Genomic DNA, 20,535 nt, shown 5'->3' on the forward strand with positions numbered 1-20,535 from the left:
ATGAAGGATTTACTCCATAATGCCCAAGTATATTGAATATATTGTCTACAATGACATAGGAGAAGGCAAAACAGATATATTACAGCTTATTTGCATACCTAAATAACTGTAATTGGAAGATACATGATCCTGTTTTATTTATGTATTCATTAACTATTTCCTATAATTACAATTGATCAGCAATTTAATGGTTTCTTTGTCATTACCACTTCATAAGCCTTTTTGTATCTGGCCTAGCTTCCACATTAAATATGCCACGAAACCTTTAGTATCTGCCATTTCTTGCCTAGCTAAAACATTGGTTTTCCCATGAGCGGAGCAAAAAAGGAGGACTACAAAGACCTCAGTTTAATTGGGTACCACATAGAGGCTCTCCGTACCGAATCCTACTGAATCTCACTTGTCAGGTAATCTTTAATTCACCTTACGCTACAGGTTAAATAAAGCAGTGAGCTATTATAAAATCAAGCACTTCCAGATATTCTGAGAACAAATGTGTCAGCATCAAGGAATGTCAGGTGGTCTCAAGTGAGCGAAGTGGAATCCTGAGTCTCTAAACTGTGTACCAATGCTCCAAGGGTAGGTTGGATTTTGTGCTGATCCTTGCTGCTGTGTGGCTGAGTTCAATCTGACAAGCCAAACAGATGCAGACTGCAAGTGTTGGTAGGGTTAATGGGAGTAGGAAGGCCTCTGTATCAAAACAAGGGTAAAGTCGATTCAGGCTTTGTGTAACATTTGAAATGAAAAAGATGGAAAGGTCTCATTATTCTCACTGCAGAGATAATCATCTTTTTAAATTTACATGAGAAACTGTATCTTCGATTGCTAAACTGAAATTCGATTTCCTGGGCATAGAAGAAAAATGCCAACATGATCTGTACAGAAAGTACCATAAAAGATACCTCTTCCGAAACCGAAACGTGCTGAATTAATCTCAGAGAGCTCATGAATAAATCTGAGAATTAAGGCAGTAACTACTCAGATCAATAGGGGGAGGCAGAGAGAAGTCCATCAGCCAAATTATGGATTAAATGAACCCACAGGAAGGAACATTGTTATATCCTTGATCAGATTTCTCAGATTTAAAGGAAATTTTGATTTTTAATATTAATCAAATATTACCTAAGAGAAAATTTATGGTTTGTTTTAGTACAGAAACCATTACTCACACTATCCCACTCCCAACCTAAGGTGAAAGTCTCATGTATCTCTCCTGGACAAAATGCCATTATGCATCCACCTCTTTCCTAGAAGTAAATTATAATGTTTACAGAGAATGATAACAGCAGAGTAGCATGCTGTGATGTGTTATGGGGTTACTTGTTTCTCCTCTCTGGGGAAGGAAGGTAGTGAAATCCAGCTCTAGAACTAGTGATGGCTGCCAGACTAGAAAAGGGCCAACAACATGGACAAGAACAAAATGAAATTCCAGTTGGTGTTTCTCTACCTTTAGTGAGTCCTTGAGAAAAACTGTAAACATCATATTGTTGTGTTGTCACTGAAACTCATAGACTTTACCCATCCAGATTATATTTTGTGGTTATAAGACCACCAAAATTTCATCCCTACCAGTGTATCCCATTCAAAAAGTTATCTAAGAAAGAAATTGAAAGAATCTTTGCATTTCACTTTATTTTGTCAACCCTTTGGAAAATATTAGGAACAGCTTGTCTTTCCCTTAAAAACGTTATATTCTTGGCATAAAATCAGTGCTTTTCTTTTGTCATCAAAAGAAATACTCATCTGAGAACACAAGAGCCAGTGGCAATAATAAGCCATGTGTGCTATTATTCTTTCCTGCAAAACAAAACAAAGGAAGACAAAACAAAACAAAAAAAAAAAATAGAAAAGAGCAAAACATATATTTCTGAATAACAGTTGATTCAGAAACCTAGACAAGAGATGATCTTTATGGAGATTCTATGACTGAACAGTCAGAATGTCCGATACTTTCTACACATGACAGGTGAGGATTAAATTTAAAATATTAAAATCTGTTATCAACTAAAAGTGATTATATTTATAATAAGAAAGCATGCCATTGCAGCTATTTTTTAAATAAGATAATAGTCCACTTATGTTTACTTACACTCCCCTGGTGGCCAAGGTGTTATTTGGTTTTTGGATGTTAGGTTGGAAGTTAGTTTGTACTGTGGTAATGTGAGGCTTCCACACTCTCATCCCATGGAAAGAGTGCTCAAAATGGACCAGGTGACCTGAAAATAAGCAATTCAGCATGTGTTGTCCCCATAGTAAACTTCTCTGGCTCTAGATAATATCTACCTAGTTCTTCATTAATGTGTTTCATTAATGTGAAACTTTTAAACCACTTTGAATGAAATCTCTTACCTGTCAGAAAATGTGTCAGACCTCTTTGTAACATTTTTAACATTTTGGCAAAGAATGGGAAGTGAATCTCTTTTATGAGTTCCAAAAATGCAAGGAATTCTTTCTTGGTCTTGTTAGAACCATCAGCATGGTTAAACTTGGCTTTCTTTCTGGCTTATTCTTTGCCTTCTTGTCAGCAAATGTTTTGCTCTGTGGGTTTATAGCAGATTATAAGGAAACATTTTAGATATTAACGTGGCTTGAACACACTAGACATAATACAAGGCTTGCAAGTAACAGTGAAAACTCTTCTGTATGGCTCTGCATAGCATAGATGGAGGATAACTTACTTTAAAAGACCCCTCAGCTAAAACCTGCCCTGCAGAGTTCCTGTTCTCATAGGTTTTCAAAGGTTTTGTGAAGTAAAAAGCAGTGTAGGAGTTGCAGTAAAGGGGGCCTTAAAACACCTCAAACTTTTTTTTTTAACATCTTTACTAGATGTATCATGTGTACAAGCAGTTTTTTAAAAAGAGAGAGTACTCATTTCCAATTTGCGGGAAAAACTGCCAAGTCACCATCTGAGTCTTGTGATCTCTGGCACCTATATTCATGACCTGTCACAGGATGAAAGTTATCTTTGTCTAAGTATGTGTTATTCTACATACCCACCCTACCCTCCACAACCCACCATTTAATTAATTACTCCATACCACAGGAATGTTTGTGGCTGAATAAGAAACTAATCATAGTCGCCCTCCCACTTGACCTATAGAGTTTGGAACTTGGCTATGATCCATCATAGCCCTAACTGTTTTGAATCTGAGTTTTTAATTATATACATTATTTTCAGAGCATAGTATATTGTGTGTAACACGGCCGGTGGCTAGGACACAGTATGGGTTTACTGTTCTCAGTTGTCTAATGTAAACAGAACTTGATAAATGATTGTTGCTCAAATTCTGGTCCCAAATACTGCAGATCAAAGGAAAATGTACCACAAGGCTCATTAGAGCTCCTGATACATTATGGTATTAGATGATGGAATTTTATCAGAAAAGGTTTATTCTCTAACATGAACTAGTACACTTTCTTTTATTAGAATAAGAACTGTTTTCAAAAAGACTTTTATGTCATGTCTGAAATTTTTTCTCCTATTTTCTTAATGTAAACTTAAAAATAATTCCACATAGCCATTCCTAAGAGGGCTTGTTTGAAAGTATAAGCTATTGTTAAACACTAATCTGTAAATTTATAGGAAGATCCTAATTGCCATATGATAAACACTAGGTCACTGTCAACTATCATTAGTTAAAAATTAGATGAGTTATAAAGGAAAATGAATGATAAAGGAGTATAAAGGAAAACTTTTTATAAAAAAATTTTTTTAATGTTTATTTTTGAGAGAGACTGAACGTGAATGGGGGAGGGGCAGAGAAAGAGGGAGACACAGAATCTGAAGCAGGCTCCAGGCTTGAGCTGTCAGCACAGGGTCCCACACGGGGCTCAAACTCAAGAACCATGAGATCATGACCTGAGCTAAAGTCAGACTCTTAATGGGCTGAGCCACTCAGGTGCCCCTAAAAGAAAACTTCTTAACCTAGAGTCTGTCATGAGTTTTAGAAGGTCTTTCAACTAACTGAAATTATCTGTAAAGTGTTGTACATATGTGTCTTTTTTTTGAGAGAGAGAGAGAGAGAGAGAGCGAGCGAGAGAGCAGATTCATAGCTTTCATTTAATTGCTCAAAGTATATGTGACCCAGTAAACAGTAAAAGTTACTAGTATAAATTACTGCTTTGTTATAAACAGTTCATCATAAACACTGTAAACCCTACCTTACATCCCCTTTGGGGACAAATCTACTATTTAAGTTTGAATCTACAATTGCAACATGTTGTAAATTGTTCTCCTATTAATGGATTGATTGGAAAGAGGAAGAGAGGAAAGAAGGAAACTAGTTTATAGTATTTACTATGAATCAGCACTTATGATATCTAATTTAGTCTTCTCAACGGCACTATAAGTGTACTATTCAAGTGTGTTATTATCACACATTTAACAGTTAAGGACACTAAGGCCAAAAGAGCTAAGTGACTTACCCGAGATCCCGCAGCAAACCAGCGGCAGAACCCTGATTGAAACCCTATGCTAACTACAAAGTTCCTACGCCTGTCTCCATGCCACCCAGTCTGTTTGAGTGAAAGAGTGAATTATCTCACCTTCTTGACTAAGTGACAATAAGTTATATAGAAAAGTATTTGTTTGTCTTATCACCCTGCTAGCTAGGTCTGAAATTCTGTCATCCTTACTGCCCACCTGTCTTAACTCAGACCACCAATACCTCATGCCTGACTCACTGCAGCTTCCACTGTTCCTGCCTGCAGTCCCCTTCCCCCAGTTTTACCCCACAACCAGGGTGAGCTTTTTGAAATACAAATCTGATGCATGTCACAAATGCCTCTGTGACTTTTTTTGCTTTCAAAATAAAATTCATATCCTCCTCATGATTCATAAGGCCCTTCATGATCTGAACTCTGCTTAGTTTTCCAAGCTCATCCCTCACTGCTCTTGCCTCACCCTCTTAGACTCCGGCCATAATTAACTACTTGTAGTTCCCTATATACTGTCTTTTCATACTTATTTCTATTTGGAACATTTTTCCCACTTCTGTTCACCTGGGTAACTACCATTTATTTGTCTTAAAAGACTGTTTATATACCATTTCTTCAAGGAACTCTCTTAACTCCTCATGTTTGGGACTAAGTACTCTTCCCAAGCGCTCATAGGATATCTTTTACTTACTTGGGACCACTATCATATGTATAATTTCTGCGTGCATTAGATCAAAACTCATCCTTTCTTTAGGGGCACACAGCACCATGTAAGGGTTCTGCTTAACCCTTTTCCATGGTCTCTCAAGCAAGGCACAATTTATATAGCTGTAAAAGATGACTCTACGTAGCAATTATCAAATGGCATTTTTATTGCCACTACACTTTTCTGCATCTCCATCTGAACTCCAAGCTCATTGAGGACAAGGATTATATTATATAATATATTCATTGTTGTACTCCCAGCTCCTGGCATAGTGCCTTTGAAGTGGAAAGCACTCAATAGATATTTGGTGTTTGAATTAATGACTAATTAAGACTGGCAGTAAAGCAGTTTACCCAGTGCCAAGCATAGTTCCTGACACACTGTAAATGTTCAAAAAGTATTTGATGAATGAACACATGATAAATAATAGTGTGCTATAGACTGCATTTGTAGAAATTAGTAAAAGAGGATGACAAAAGAAAAAAATACTAATAACTACTAATTTAATTCAAGACAACAAACATTAAGTGCTTACATGATGGAAACTATTATGAGGAAACACAAAGGAGAAAGACATAGTCCCTTGCCCTCAAAAAATTTACAATCTAGTTAGAAGGATAAGACATGTATAAAACCAATTAACTCAAAGCAGAATGTAGCATGCGCTATGTGAAATTTATAATTAAAGTTCTAGAATATCAATGAGAAGGAAAAAGTTTCTTCCAGTTAAATGAAGGGTTCCTAAAGCTTCTTGGAGAAGGTGATCATAGGCTTAGACCTTGAATTATGAGTAGGATTCACTAAGGAAATGTATTGGGAGGAGAGCCATAGTCAGGAGGAAATATTCCAGGCAAAGGAAATAGCACATGCTGATTGGAAAGCATAGGGCTTCTTTGAAGAGCCTTTTAGCTGCAGACAAGGCTGGAAAGATAGGTGAAGAGTCTGGAAATAGATGGCCTTGAATGCTATGCTAAGGAGCGTACATTTTAGCAGTGGGGCTCTATTAAAAGTTTTTTTAGAAGGAAAGTGATACTATCAGCTGTATTTTAGAAAGTCATTTGGCAAATTGCTTTTAGTGTCTTTCCTCTCCTTTGCCCTTGATCCCACTAAAATAGAAATTCTTAAGCACCGAAAACCAGAGACCAGTTGAAGAATTTCACTCTTTCTACATTCCTAGTCTATTTCAATGCTAGGTTCTTCCCAGAAGCTACCTTAATGCTGGTTTTTTCTCTCAAGCTTTCAAGGTCCCACTGCTTAAACAGTTCCTAAACCTTCATTTGGCAAAATTCTCCTGGTTGTGGAGAAAAGAAAATAGGAGTTTGTCTGAGATGGATAGCCAAAGCCCCACAACTTTCAAAAGAACATTGGGGAAATGGCCTCACTGCTTTTATTATGTGATTCAAAGCATCTGGTAACATTCTATCACACTCTTCTCTTTATTCAGGACACTAAAAGACAATATGCTCATTAATCTTTAATTTACGTATAAATAAGTACATGTACTTATATAAAGAATAAGGAAGACTAAATTTAGAATAAAAATTTCTTTTGTCCTCAAAATGCAAAGAAATGTTAGACTTAGTATTATCAAAATGAAATTTTCAGTAAGAACTTTTGGGTACTATATATTGTCCTTCCTAACTATAGATAAGCAAAGTATTCTTTGGAAAGGATCCACAGATCTTGAATCACCTTGCCTAAGGGCAATAGCCTTTAGGAAGGAAAAAATCTCTACACAATAGTGTTAGAGATCTCAGGATTTCCTTAGGGTCTCCCATAATGCTAGGTGTGGGCAGCAAAGTGCCAGGAAAATGGAAAGGAGAAAACTAAAAGCACAAGAACCATTTAGGAACTAATCCAAGAGTAATTAGGATCTAAAATGGAGTAGGAGCAGAGGAATGGAAAAGAAGGAACGGATCCAAGACAATCACAGAAGTAACACAGCTTTGTGCCTAAATGAATGTGCCTAATTTTGCCTTGTGCCAAAGTCAAAAATAGCTCCAACATTTTGTTTAGAAAGTCAAAGGTAACTTTAAAATTTCCAGATTGGATTTTTGGGAAGGTAGCTGATACCTTTAACAGAAGTAGAAAGAGAAAGTAGATTTGGAGAGATTGTGATGAATTTTGGACATACTGAGTTTGAAGTGCTAATGGGACATGAGTATAAAAATACCAGTCAAAGACTTAGAGGTTCAGACTAGAATTCAGGGAGTTAAAATGGGATATGTATATACAGAATCCTTCTACTTATGAAATAAACACTTAGTATTTTATAATACAGAAAAAAAGGTAGGTTTTTTCTTTCCTATAATTAAATGTAATAGCTTATATAATTGCATTATTCTAGAATGGAAGACAAATTCCAGGTGATGGCCTCAACAACATATGGTCAAAAGACCAAAAAAAGACCATTAAAAAAAATATAACTTAGGGGCAACTGGGTGGCTCAGTCAGTTAAGCATCCAACTCAGGTTCAGGTCATAATCTCGCTGTTAGTGGGTTGGAGAGCCCCGCATCGGGCTGTGCGCTGAGGGTGCAGAGCCTGCTTGGGATTCTCTGTCTCTCTCCCTCTCTGCTCCTTCCCCCACTTGTGTTCTCTCTCCCTCTCTCTCTCTCTCTCTCTCTCTCAATATGTGTGTGTGTGTGTGTGTGTGTGTGTGCGCGCGCCCGTGTGTGTCATATATATGACACTTAAATTTGCTTCAAGAAATTGTAAAACTCCATTGTATCCATTATAAACTAAAATTTGCTCTGGTGCAAGTGACTGGTAGAGGAGAGCAACAAAGAAAACGAGATCAAAGGAAAATGGAAGAGGAAGAAAGGAAAACACCATTTTGACATGTGAAGGAGAAATGTGTATTTGGGATTTCAACAAAGCAAACAATGAAATAGAAGTTGTGTTGGCTTATATTATGCTGAGATATCATGTGCCTTGAGGAAATATTTTCTTGCCATTTCTATTCACAATGTATACTTTAAAAAATTTGAATTCTCTTCCTTTAATCCCTGTGAGATTTTCTTAGAATTACGTATAAGAAAGTAAAATAGAAAAGACAAGAGAAATTTATAGTTGCACATGAAATTATTAACATACCTTGTTTTTCACATATGTCTCAAGTTGTCCACATACCACTAAAAATTGCCAAGCTTGAGTGAACAGGAGCTAAGAAGCAAGCATGGAGCCCAAGAGTAGAAAATGAAACTTCCGTTGCATCCTCTTCAAATTCTTTTATCTATTTCAGTTCCTAAACTATGGAAATGAAACTGGAAATGAAATTAACCTTCATCTGACTGCTCTGTGGACTTCTACAGCAAAATTATTACACAGGAGTTTATTATTTACATATTTATAAACTTCATCATCAATATTGTTTGTATAAATTGTGTTTCTTTTATATAGATGCCTTTTAAAAGCACTATTTTTAGAAATGATCTTACCTCTTTCAACTTATACAAGAGTTGAAGAAAGACCCTCCTAGTAAAGAGAAAGAGAAACTAGTATTTGACTCTTACCAGATCCAATTAGATAGTTTTCTTACTATTTGCCTAAAATCCTTTCCCCCTCTTCCACTGGCAATAAAGCAGTATAACCAGTGCCAGGCATAGTTCCTGACATACTGTAGATGAACAAAACATATTTGTTGAATGAATGAATCAGTTCTTCAGTAGATGTTAGAGCAAATGCTATCGATGTGTTAGGCACTGTTCTGGGCATTGGAGAAACAGTAATAGATAAAACAAAGTCCCTCCTTTCATGGAGCTTACAATATTTTGGAAGAGACAGTCAGTAAATATGTATCAATGGGTTATAAATGCTGAAATAAATAAGAATGAGTGGAAAGAGTGCTAGGTGGCTTATTTTCTTTATAAGATGATCGGGGAAGCTCTTATTTTGTGGGAAATGGAAAGTCACCAGAACATGGGGAACAAAGAGTTTTATATGATCTGACTTTTATTTTAATAGATCATTATGGTTGCCTCATAATGAAAGACTGTAGGGTGTGAGGACAGAAGCAGTCAGACAAGAAGTTATTGCTAATCTAAATAGGAGGTGATGGTAGTTTGGCCTAGGAGATGAGATTAAAGGAGTTGAACATTGGGAGTGGAGGAAATGTTTGCAGATTTTCAGATCATGTAGGATCTTGTAGATCATGGTAAAGACTTTAGATTTTATTTAAAAAAATAATAATAAAACCAGGAGGCCATTGAAGTGCTTTGAAAAAGAGAGGTTATATGATCTGACTGACATTTTCTAAAGGATCACTCACGTTGTGTAGTGAATAGACCATTGGGGCAGGGAGGGAAGTAGGAGAGCCCAGTTAGGCTAATATGTGGTAATCTATGGAAGAAATGATTGCGTGGGCTTGTGTGGCAATAGAAGAGGCGGTGATAAGTGATCAGATTCTGAGTATGTTTTGAAAGTTAGAGACTACATGATACTTTGGTAGAGGACAAAAAAGGAAATATGTATCCAGGAAGAGTAAAGTTGCCATTTCCTGAGATGGAGAAGCCTTCAGGGAGGAGGTTAGAAGTAAACATAGAGCAGAAATCGTGTGTTTTCCTTTGAACTGTTAAGTTTGGGAAGCTTATTAGACATCTAAGTAGAGAGATTGAGGAAACAGATTCATGAGTTTAGAGTTCAGGGAAGAGGTTAAAGACACAAATTTATTTTATTTTTTTTTTTATTTATATATGAAATTTATTGTCAAATTGGTTTCCATACAACACCCAGTGCTCATCCCAAAAGGTGCCCTCCTCAATACCCATCACCCACCCTCTCCTCCCTCCCACCCCGCATCAACCCTTAGTTTGTTCTCAGTTCTCAACAGTCTCTTATGCTTTGGCTCTCTCCCACTCTAACCTCTTTTTTTTTTTTTTCCTTCCCCTCCCCCATGGGTTCCTGCTAAGCCTCTCAGGATCCACATAAGAGTGAAACCATATGGTATCTGTCTTTCTCTGTATGGCTTATTTCACTTAGCATCACACTCTCCAGTTCCATCCACGTTGCTACAAAAGGCCAGATTTCATTTTTTCTCATTGCCACGTAGTATTCCATTGTGTATATAAACCACAATTTCTTTATCCATTCATCAGTTGATGGACATTTAGGCTCTTTCCATAAAGACATAAATTTAAAGTCATCAGTGTATAGATGGGACTTAAAGCCATGGGGCTAGATGAAATCACTTTGGGGATGAAGGGAGATGGAGAATAGAAGTCAAAAGATAGCAGTGGGACAGAAGTCAGGAAGACAAGGAAAATCCACCAAAGGATACTGGAAAGATCAGCTTATGAGGTAAGAAAATGAGGAGAGATTGGTATACTGAAGGCCAATGGAAGAGAGTTTTGAAAAGAGGAAGGTATAATCAATTGTGTAGATGATAATGATGGATCAAGTCAGACTCAGATTGAGTCTTAAGAATTGGATTTGGCAGTGTGACAAAGTGGAGATTATTGCTGATCTTCTTAAGAGTATTCTAGGGGAGTGATGGAGACAAAAGTCTGATTGGAGTGGATTCAAGAGAGAATAGGCTCTCTGCAAAGAAATGAAGAGATAAACGTTTAATTAATTCAACATAATAAATCCTAGACCATTTAATGATTGTTGATGTACATGCTCCCATTGTTTTTCTCATTGCATAATTAACCATATTCTGGTATGGTTACAGGTCTAGTATGTTATTCCATATAATATTCCACATTAATACCCTGTAATTAACTGTTCTGCTCCTTACTTGTCACAAGTGCCTGTGGTAAGGTATAAGATGATTACTGACCTTATCTTCACCTTTTTGGTTTTGCCCTGCTGCTGATTTTACTTCTGTGAGTCAAATAAGAGTATATGGTAGCCACTACCTAATTGTTATTAGATGTTATTACTGTGAAAACCAGTTTTACACCTTATGTAGTCATCTTTTTTCAGCAATGAGATATGATTGACACATAGAAATTGTATATATTAAGGGTATACACCTTGACATTTTGATATGTGTATGCATTATGAAATGATCATCACAGGCCAATTAACATACCATCACCTCACATAGTTACCATTTTCTTTCTTTATTTTCTTAGCAAATTTCAAGTAAACCATACAGTATTATTGTACTTGTCTTAACCATGATTACTATGCTGTACATTATATCTCCAGAACTTATTCATCTTTCATAACTGAAACTTTGTACCCTTTGACCAACATCTGCCCATCTCCTTTCCCCAAGACTCTCACTCCTAGCAACCACCATTCTACTCTCTGCTTCTATGAGTTTGACCATTTTTGATTCCACATATAAGTGAAATCATGCAGCATTTGTCTTTATGTGTCTGGTTTATTTCACTTAGCATAATTCCTCCAGCTTCACCCATATTATCCCAAATGGCAGGATTTCCATTTTTATGGCTTAATAATATTTGTGTGTGTGTGTGTGTGTCTGTGTGTGTGTACACACATTTTCTTTATCCATTATCCATCAATGGACATAGGTTGTTTCCATATCTTGACTATTAGGAATCATTCTACAATAAACATGGGGGTACAAACACCAAAATCCAGATTTCATTTCCTTTGGATACATACTTAGAAGTGGGATTGCTGGATCATATGGTAGTTCTATTTTTAGTTGTTTAAGGAACCTCCACACTGTTTTCCATATATACTGTCCTACTAAAAGTGTACAACGGCTGCCTTAAGTAGTTTATTTAAGAAAGTAAGCCCTTATGTGGGCGCTTGGGTGGCTCAGTTGATTGAGCGTCTGACTACAGCTCAGGTCATGATCTCATAGTTCGTGGGTTCAAGCCCCAAGTTGGGCTCTGTGCTGACAGTGCAGAGCCTGGAGCCTGCTTCAGATTCTGTGTCTCTCTCTCTCTCTGCCCCTCCCCCGCTCACACTCTGTCTCTAAAAAATAAACATTAAAAAATTTTTTTTAAGAAAAAAAAAAGTAAACTTATGTAGTACTCTTAAGAAAATATATGTGTTCACTATAAAATATCTAAATACAGAAGACTAGCAGGAGACAGAACACTTATCTCAGTTATGGAAGAAACATAACAAGGATTGAAATGAAAATGACACTTCAAAATTATACTTGACTCCTTTGTCAAGGGAAAAGATCAGTGGAGTATTAGATAAGTCATGCCTACCTCCGTCCTACTACTCCTTGTCACAACTCTGATGTTTCTAATTGGGATCACAGAGATAAGTCCTTCAAATGATCAAGACAGACCTTTATTAATGATCTCAGAATTTCTTAAATAATCAGGACAGGGCAACACTTGGATTATTTTTAACCCCAGGCCACTCTGTACTCTAGATGTAGAAATCACCCCATATTCTTCTGTTTCTCATCTTCTCTCATCTCATGCTTATTGAGTTCTTCAGCCAAACTTAGAAATAGGTGCATAATTTTCAAGAGGTATCAGCCCCACCCCAACCACATAGTGCCAGAAATGTTAAATGGACACCATATTTTCAGCATTCCAGGGGGTCAAAAGAATACATAGGACTAATTCAGCATCAACCTCACATCCATAAAACCAAGAAAATGAAATTACCACAGCTGTTCATTACAGGATAATTTGCCAGTTCCTTTATTCAGTTCTATGTCCAACCAAAAGTAATATTTTCATATCCTAAATTTAGCAGTATTTTGAAGGAAAGGAATGGACAAATAAAATGGAAGAGAGAAAAATACCTCAGTTTGAGCTTCCCCAGAGTGTTCATAAATTCCCGGCAATTATCTGGTTCCCACTACAAACTTAACACTCACAAGGCCAAAGTTTCACATAAAGAAACTTAATTGTCCTGCAATGTGCTCCTTTCAGAATCTTGCAGAACTCCAGTTTTCTTAGCTGCCTGTGGGGTCTACCCAAAACTGTGTCCTGGGACACCAGGTGAGAAACAACATGATCCTGTTCTGTGCTCCTGTTAAATCTTACCCATACTCAGCCTTAATTTCTTGGCCTTAATTAAGCTATACTACTCTGTAGCAGACCAGAATATCCCTTTTCTCCACTCATTCTCCTCCTACAATAGAACTTGACTTCCCACTGGACAAGTGTACCAGCCTCTTAATCCAAGCTAAGATGAAAGAGAGAAAATAAAACAGAGTGTCACCCAACAAAAGCCTGCCACATTCAGACAGCACTGTTTTGAGGTGCACCTACCTAAGTCTTAGAAATGAAAAGCACCACCAGATCCTGCTAACCAGAGGAATGACAAAAATGTGAGAGCTCTGCCCTCTCCACATGGGAGTACTACCCACAAGAAATGCAGCTGCCTCTGTAGTGTTTGGGTCCCCAAATCCTATCCCAGCAAATACCAGATCCTGCCAACTCCACATGGGATATACATATCAGTTGGTTGTGCAGTTTGAAGAACCCCATTCTCTCCACATGGGACTTGGCCTCACAAACTCCAGCCCTACAAACATGACAGTCTCTTTTAGTGCAAAGTGACTTGCTCTCCATTCAAGAGTATACCTATAAAAATTACAGTTTGAGGTCTCAGACAAACCTGACTAGCAAATGAACCCTGTTATCCAGTAAAATGATTCTCAGTGCTGGCTACACAATAGAATCACCTGGGAAGCTTCAATACAAAACCCAGTGTTGGAGCTGTACTCCAGAAATTTTGCTTCTTACTAATCTGGAGGGGGTCTGGATATCACTGTTTACTAAAATCAGTCAGATGATTCTAAAAGCTCCATAACCACTGGTCCAATATGATATCCTCCCACTCCTGCCAAGGATATTGCTCGGCGAGTCTAGGTTTGTGACTTTTGTTTGAGGCCGGGCATCTCCCTCAGCTGCAGCTGCAAAGCTACACTAGATCCTTCATCACCAAAGTCCAGTAAATGTGTATGTTAACTCCCGAAAGCTGCCAGAGCCCTGCCAGATGAAGAGTCAAAGATGGACGAAACGCAGAACGCTACATGCCTGGTTCTCCTCTGTTCCACCGCATATCTTCTCAATGAGTGATGTGGTTTTTTCACGCTGTGGAAACCACCCCTGTGCATTCACAGCCCTTTCTTTCCTCCCTAACCTGTCAGACTACAGCCACAGAGAATACTATCTGATCCACACTTGTGGCTGTCACATCAATAAAAGAGGGCTGGGGAGGGGGGAAATCTCCCTTAACGTACCCTGCCCTTGTACTTGTATAACCGCCACACTACTTGTTGTCGGTTACTACCTCCTTCTCTGATCTATAAACTGCAAAAACTGCAGCAGTGCCTGGTATGTGGTAGGTGCTCACTACAGTGTTTGAGAAATGAATGAATAGATGGAGACGAGGAGCTGCTGCCCTGGTAGGAGTGGAAAAGATGCAGTCGTGCCTTCACTGTTAGGGGCCGATATTTAACATGGATAATTGCAGCCGCAAGCCCAGGAGCAGAACTCACAATCTTAACCTGAAAACTCAGCGCTGGCACTTTTTCTTTCACTTAAGCACAGCCTTGCTTTTCAAGGCACCTAAACATTTGCCATCTCCTTGTATTCCATTTCTACTTTTCTTCTTAGACCTCCCACGTAGCGACGCCCTAATTGTTCCAAAGCGCTCAGTTCTGCCTGCTTTGCCTTTACCGTTTCCAGCTCAACAGCAGCCTAGTTGTTATGTCCCTCCAAACAATAACAGTGGGAACTCTCTCCAGATCTACAGCATAGTTTCAGAGATTACTTAAATGTGCAGTAGTCGGTCCTTCCTTATTCGTTTTCTGACTTCTACAGTGTTTTAAAAGTATTGAATGCTAAGACTGCTTATCCACAAGGTCTTTTCAGTAATGGTATGTTTATCTTAGAATTCCGGCCTACATGGTAATTGTATTGCTGCATGTGGGAGAACGAAGCAAAGATGTTTCAGTAATCATACAGTATCAGCGACCATGTTGCCTGCACTTGACTCAGAGTAGATGAATCCGGTGCCTCTGCTCGTTAGGACTTAGGTTCAAAGAAAAATAAGCAAGAACGGCATGAAGACCAGCTCACATTAGTGGTCTAGCTCACTTGATACCTTTTGAAATATAGATGCACTATTTCTCTTCAACATTAATTACTATTAAGGATAACTTCAGGTGACTAAAAGAGTACAGGATCTGAAATGTTAATAGCCATTCGAATCTATTAAGGCACTGCAGAGAATGAGGGAAAAGATAAGTGGGGTCAGCACTATTAAGATCCATTTCTGTGAGTAGTTTTGAAGATTGTTAAAGATCCAAGTCCAGCACCATCTATACCACCTACTTACTGGTACCGTCATCATTTTGGCTTTAGTTGCTGTTTTTCAAGATACTGTCCTCAGACTACCTGCTTTAGAATCCTCTAGTGATGTTTGTTTAAAACAACAACCACCACCACAACAACAAAATCACACTCTTGAGCCCCAGATCGATAAAGCAGAATCCCAGGGCTCCTGGGTGGCTCCGTCAGTTAAACGTCTGACTTCAGCTCAGGTCATGATCTCCCAGTTTGTGACTTCGAGCCCCACATCAGGCTCTGTGCTGACAGCTCAGAGCCTGGAGCCTGCTTCAGATTCTGTGTCTCCCCTTCTCTCTGCCTGCCCCACCCCCCATGTTCATGCTCTGTCTCTGTTTCTCAATAATTAGTAAACGTTAAGAAAATTTTTAAAAAAATAAATAAAGTGGAATACCTGGGGTTGAGGCCTTGAATTGATCCTGACCAAACCACTCAGCTGTTGAACCGTAAGGTCTCCAGACTGCTGGCTCGAGACTTTACCAGCTGTTAGGCTTCAGATACTCCCAGTAGCACTGTCAATAGGCATTATTCATTTTTCTTCAAGGATCTGAGATTAGGTTATGACAAAGTAATTGAAAAGAATGTGAGGACACAAATACCCAAGGAGGAGGAATAGGACACCACCAAGGGGAGGAAATGGAAATAGAATGGCCAGGGTCCAAGAAAACCCTTCTTTCCTTCATCCTTTTGTGCCAGGTTATATGTCATTTGTCAGACTTTAGTCCAGTCTAACAAGCATATTTTGACTGTCATGTGCCAGGTGCTAGAGATAAAAGGAAACAGAACAGTCTCACTGTCCTAGGGGAGTTTACAGTTTGGTAGAGAAAGCAGGCTCTTAAATGAGCAACTCAAATAAACATGGAAAGCAAAAGACAGAGATTTGCCCAAGAAATTTTGGGGGCTGAGAAGAGGGGATTTGTAAGGGAGACCTAATGTGTAGAGAAGAAATTGCCTGAGTAGGGACATAAGTAGAAATTAGGCTGGTGGGGGGTAAGTAGGTGGCTTTTGAGGAAGAACTAAAAGATATCCTGGAGCTGGTGGGAAATAACTATTCCCAACAAAGGGAAACTTGCACAACCAAAATGCTCTGAATCCTAAAGTGATCTCATTTTTATTGGGATTGACAAGCAGTTGAGGACTGCTTTATCATAAGGTTGAGGGAATGGAGAAAGATAACCAATGATTCTGGATAGGTAGACATGGGCCAAGTCAAGGAGATGTGTGTGCATGTCTTGATAACTTTTTTTGAATGTTTATTTATTTATTTTGAGATATAGGGGAGCAGAGAGAAAGGGATAGAATCCCAGCAGGCTCTGCGCTGTTAGTGCAGAGCCCAGTGGGGGGCTCGATCCGTGAGATCATGATCTGAGCTAAAATCAAGATTCAGACACTCAGCTGACTGAGTCATCCAGGTGCCCTGTGTCTTGATAACTTTTCAATGTCCTGTTTCGGTAGCCATCTAGAAGATGTCCTAGATCAGTCTTTAGAATTCATTCCAAGTTTATGGTCTCAAACTGTTCATTGAAGTGGCTCCAGAAACATGTTACAGCAAGGTTATGGGCCCTCTCTGGGACATTATATATGGAATTGCAGTAACTAATAAGTTGACAGTAATGTCAAAAATTATTCAAATGTCAAATAGATTTGAGAATGTTTTGACTATCACTGGAAGAATACATGAAAAATAGTGATATTAATGACCTCTGGAAAGAGAAACTAAGAGAGGTAGGAGGAATTTACTTCTCACTATATACCTTTTATATTGTTTGGATATTTATCATGTATATTTATTGCCTATCCCAACAAGTTTAAAAGAGAACTAAAGAGACATATTTATCCCAAAGCATAAAGAGCTGTCAACATGTTAAATGGTTATTTGATTTACATTAAAAGCTCAATTAATGATTCATTGATACAACAATGACAGCGATAGTATTATGAAAGTAGTTTTGTCTTGGGGTGCCTATTTGACTCAGTTGGTTAAGCATCTGACTCTTGATTTCGCTTAGGTCATGAACTCAGAGTTTGTGAGATGTAGCCCCATATAGGGCTATGTGCTTACAGCACGGAGCCTGCTTGGAATTCTCTCTCTCCCTTCTCTCTGCCCCTCCCCTACTCATCCTCTCTCTCTCTCTCTCTCTCTCTCTCTCTCTCTCTCAAAATAATAATAAAAAAAAAGTTTTGTCTTTCACAGCTTGAGAAATAAATTGGAATTAGAGAAGTACAGATTTTGTATATCCTCTATAAATTTGGCCTTTTTTTTTCCAGTTCGCAGCTCACCTTGTGAAGATGAAATATCCAAGAATATGTATTCTCGATGGCGGCATTAATAAGATCAAGCCAACAGGCCTCCTCACCGTCCCGTCTCCTCAAATATGAAGAACCAAGAAAGAGTGTGATAGTCAAAAGGACAGAGTGGTATCAGCCCCCAACAGCACAACTCTTCACAGCCTTACCTCTCTTCGACAGAACTAGACTTCCAGATTGTTGCATTTCCATAAAGTTTTGTCATGAAACATTTTTTTAAATCTCATAACCCACATGCTCAGCGATCCAGGCAATAAACTTGACTGTACATGTATTGCTGAAAGAATTTTCTTAACAGTGAAATCCGATCATGTATTTTTACCACAGTGCAGCACAAAGCCAGAGGAATTCAGCTGACAAGGCAGATTTAGCATTATCAAGAAATCTCAGTTGCACTGAAAAAGCTATCTCCCATTGCACTGAACAGACAGTCCTAACAAAGGTATTATTTAGAAACATAGACTGAATGGGGGTTGCAGTCATCTTTCCATGATAATGAAAAGTAAAAAGCTATTCACAATATATTCCTTATAAGTAAATGCTATATTTGGTAACTCATTTTTGGCCCAGACAGATCGTGTGTGTGTATGTGTGTGTGTGTGTGTGTGTGTGTGTGTGTGTGTTGCTTAGGAAAAGAATTAGCCTACTGAAGAAAGTAATAATAATTTACTTACAGAAACATTGAAGTCAGAAGCCATTCACATTAGATAGAACATTATTCAGCTCCTATAGCAGAGAAACCCAAAATAACAGTGACTTAAAAAAAAAAAAGTGACTTAAACTAGAACTGCATTTCTCCCATAAAAGTCTGCATAATGAGTCTAGGGCTAGTATATCGGTTTCATAATCATTAAGAACTCAGGTATCTTTTCACATTGCTTTACCACCCTCAACATGTGGTTTCTATCTCATGGATCAAGATGGCTGCTTAGCTCAAACCATCACATACATGCCATTTAGAAGGAAGGGAATAAAGGAGGAGGAAGGCAGAGAGGAGGGAAGGAAAGATATAGGAAAGGAGGAAAAGAGAAAGAAGAGAAGGAAGAGAACTTTCTTTCTCTTTAAAGGCACAAACCATAAGTTGCACATACTACTTTGCTTATATACCATTGACCAGAACTCAGACGTGTGGCCACACATAGCTATAAGGAAAACAGGAATATAATCTTTTACCCAGGTAAAAAAATTTATTTTTTTAAGTTTTAATTTTTTTTAATGTATTAAACATGTACTATTATTATTTTATAATTTTTTAATGTTTATTTATTTTCGAGAGAGAGAGAGGGACAGAGCGTGACCGGGGGAAGGACAGAGAGGGAGAGGGAGGCACAGAATCTGAAACATGCTCCAGGCTCTGAGCTGTCAGCACAGAGCCAGACACGAGGCTCGAACTCGGGCCAAGTTCAACCTAGGCTGAAGTCAGATGCTTAACCGAGTCACCCAGGCACCCCCATGTATTATTATTATTAAAGTTATTATTACTGTGTGGGAAGAGGAGAACACATATTGAAAAGCAATTAGCAGCTCTGCCACATTATTCTAAAAATTAAGTACACTTAGCATAACACTCTCCAGTTCCATCCACATTGCTACAATAAATTTCGTATAATAAAAAAATAAAATAAATTAAAAAATAAAAAAAAGTACAGTACTTCATTGACTCTAAGACCTATCACAATTTTATGTACCATAAAGAAAAAGCAGCCAAATAAACTGGACCTACCATCAATTATAAGATGCATTCGCATTCAGAAATGTGAAAAAATATGCATCTTAGAATTATTGAAATATAGTACCTTTCTTGATTACCTTCAATTTTGACTAAAAAGTGGGTTTTTTTCATCTTTAACTTATATTCCTCTTCAGTGTTAGGACTACCTAGGTATAGAACGTTTGAATAAGAGTCTTAATTCAACTCTCTGACTGTGGTTTTATTGTTGCTATTTGTTTTGATTTTTTGCATCTACTTTTTTATTGAGATATAATTTACATACCATAAAATTCACCCTTTTAAAATGTACAACTCATTGGCTTTTAGTATATTCACAAAATTGTGCAATCATCACTACTATCTAATTCCAGAACATTTTTATTCTCCAAAAAAGAAATCTGTATCTATTAGCAGTCATTCCCCATTAATCACCGCCCCAAGCACTTTGATTTAATGTTTGTATATGGAGTGAGATAGGTATCCAACTTCGTTCTTGGCGTGTGGATATCAAGTTCTCCCAGAGGCTATGTAATTTTATTTGTTTTTCTTATTGAATTATACTTAGTCATTCACCAAATATGTTTTAAGTACCCATTAGGTGCAAGACACTGACATAACTGGTGGTTATATCATTCTGTGACCCCTACATAATATACAAAGAAACAATGTGAGAATAATAAGAAAATTTTACCACTGTTTCCCTAATAGCATTTTGAGGTCATCATCTACCATGGTAAGGGAAATATCATTAAGTTCTCCCGCCCTTTTCTTTAATCTTTGATGACTTATCTGACTTCCTAGTCATAATGCAGCACTCATGCTCATTCAGAAGGGGTGGTTCTGAGTTTTAGGTTTGCCTTACTGAGAAAGCAAAGAAGGATGGAAGAGTGAGGATTTGACTGAATGGGCTGGGAGGCTAGGGGAAGATGAAGACCTGAGTGTTGAGGAGAGCTTCAAGAGAAGATAATAGTAGCCAGCCTCCATCACAATTTTGCATTTGATCTTTCTTAAAACTTGATACATTTAGGCTTAATTTTTAATGAGTTTTTTTAAACATTCAAATTATGAATATTTAATATTCTCAACAGTAAAATAAGAAAGAGCATACAATCACTGCCATGTTTAT

At 37.9% G+C, this 20,535-nt stretch overlaps 1 protein-coding gene across 9 annotated transcripts in view; it reads left to right on the forward strand.

Moving 5' to 3' along the window:
• TBCK (TBC1 domain containing kinase) overlaps positions 1-18,237 on the forward strand; it is a 223,944-nt gene extending 205,707 nt beyond the window's left edge. For 5 of the 9 annotated variants that reach the window (XM_040476786.1, XM_040476777.1, XM_040476795.1 and 2 more), the window contains one exon: positions 17,660-17,993. In XM_040476786.1, coding sequence (XP_040332720.1) covers positions 17,660-17,770 — 111 coding nt within the window. In that variant the 3' untranslated portion in view covers positions 17,771-17,993. Of the gene's footprint in view, positions 1-17,659 lie in introns of all 9 variants that reach the window. The other 4 variants (XM_040476822.1, XM_040476805.1, XM_040476813.1 and 1 more) reach the window with 1 other exon arrangement.
• The last annotated feature ends 2,298 nt before the right edge of the window (positions 18,238-20,535 follow it).

This window comes from Herpailurus yagouaroundi, unplaced genomic scaffold (assembly GCF_014898765.1).
Source record: "Herpailurus yagouaroundi ecotype Mexico unplaced genomic scaffold, PumYag 28, whole genome shotgun sequence".
In the NCBI taxonomy this organism is placed as follows: Eukaryota; Metazoa; Chordata; class Mammalia; order Carnivora; family Felidae; genus Herpailurus; species Herpailurus yagouaroundi.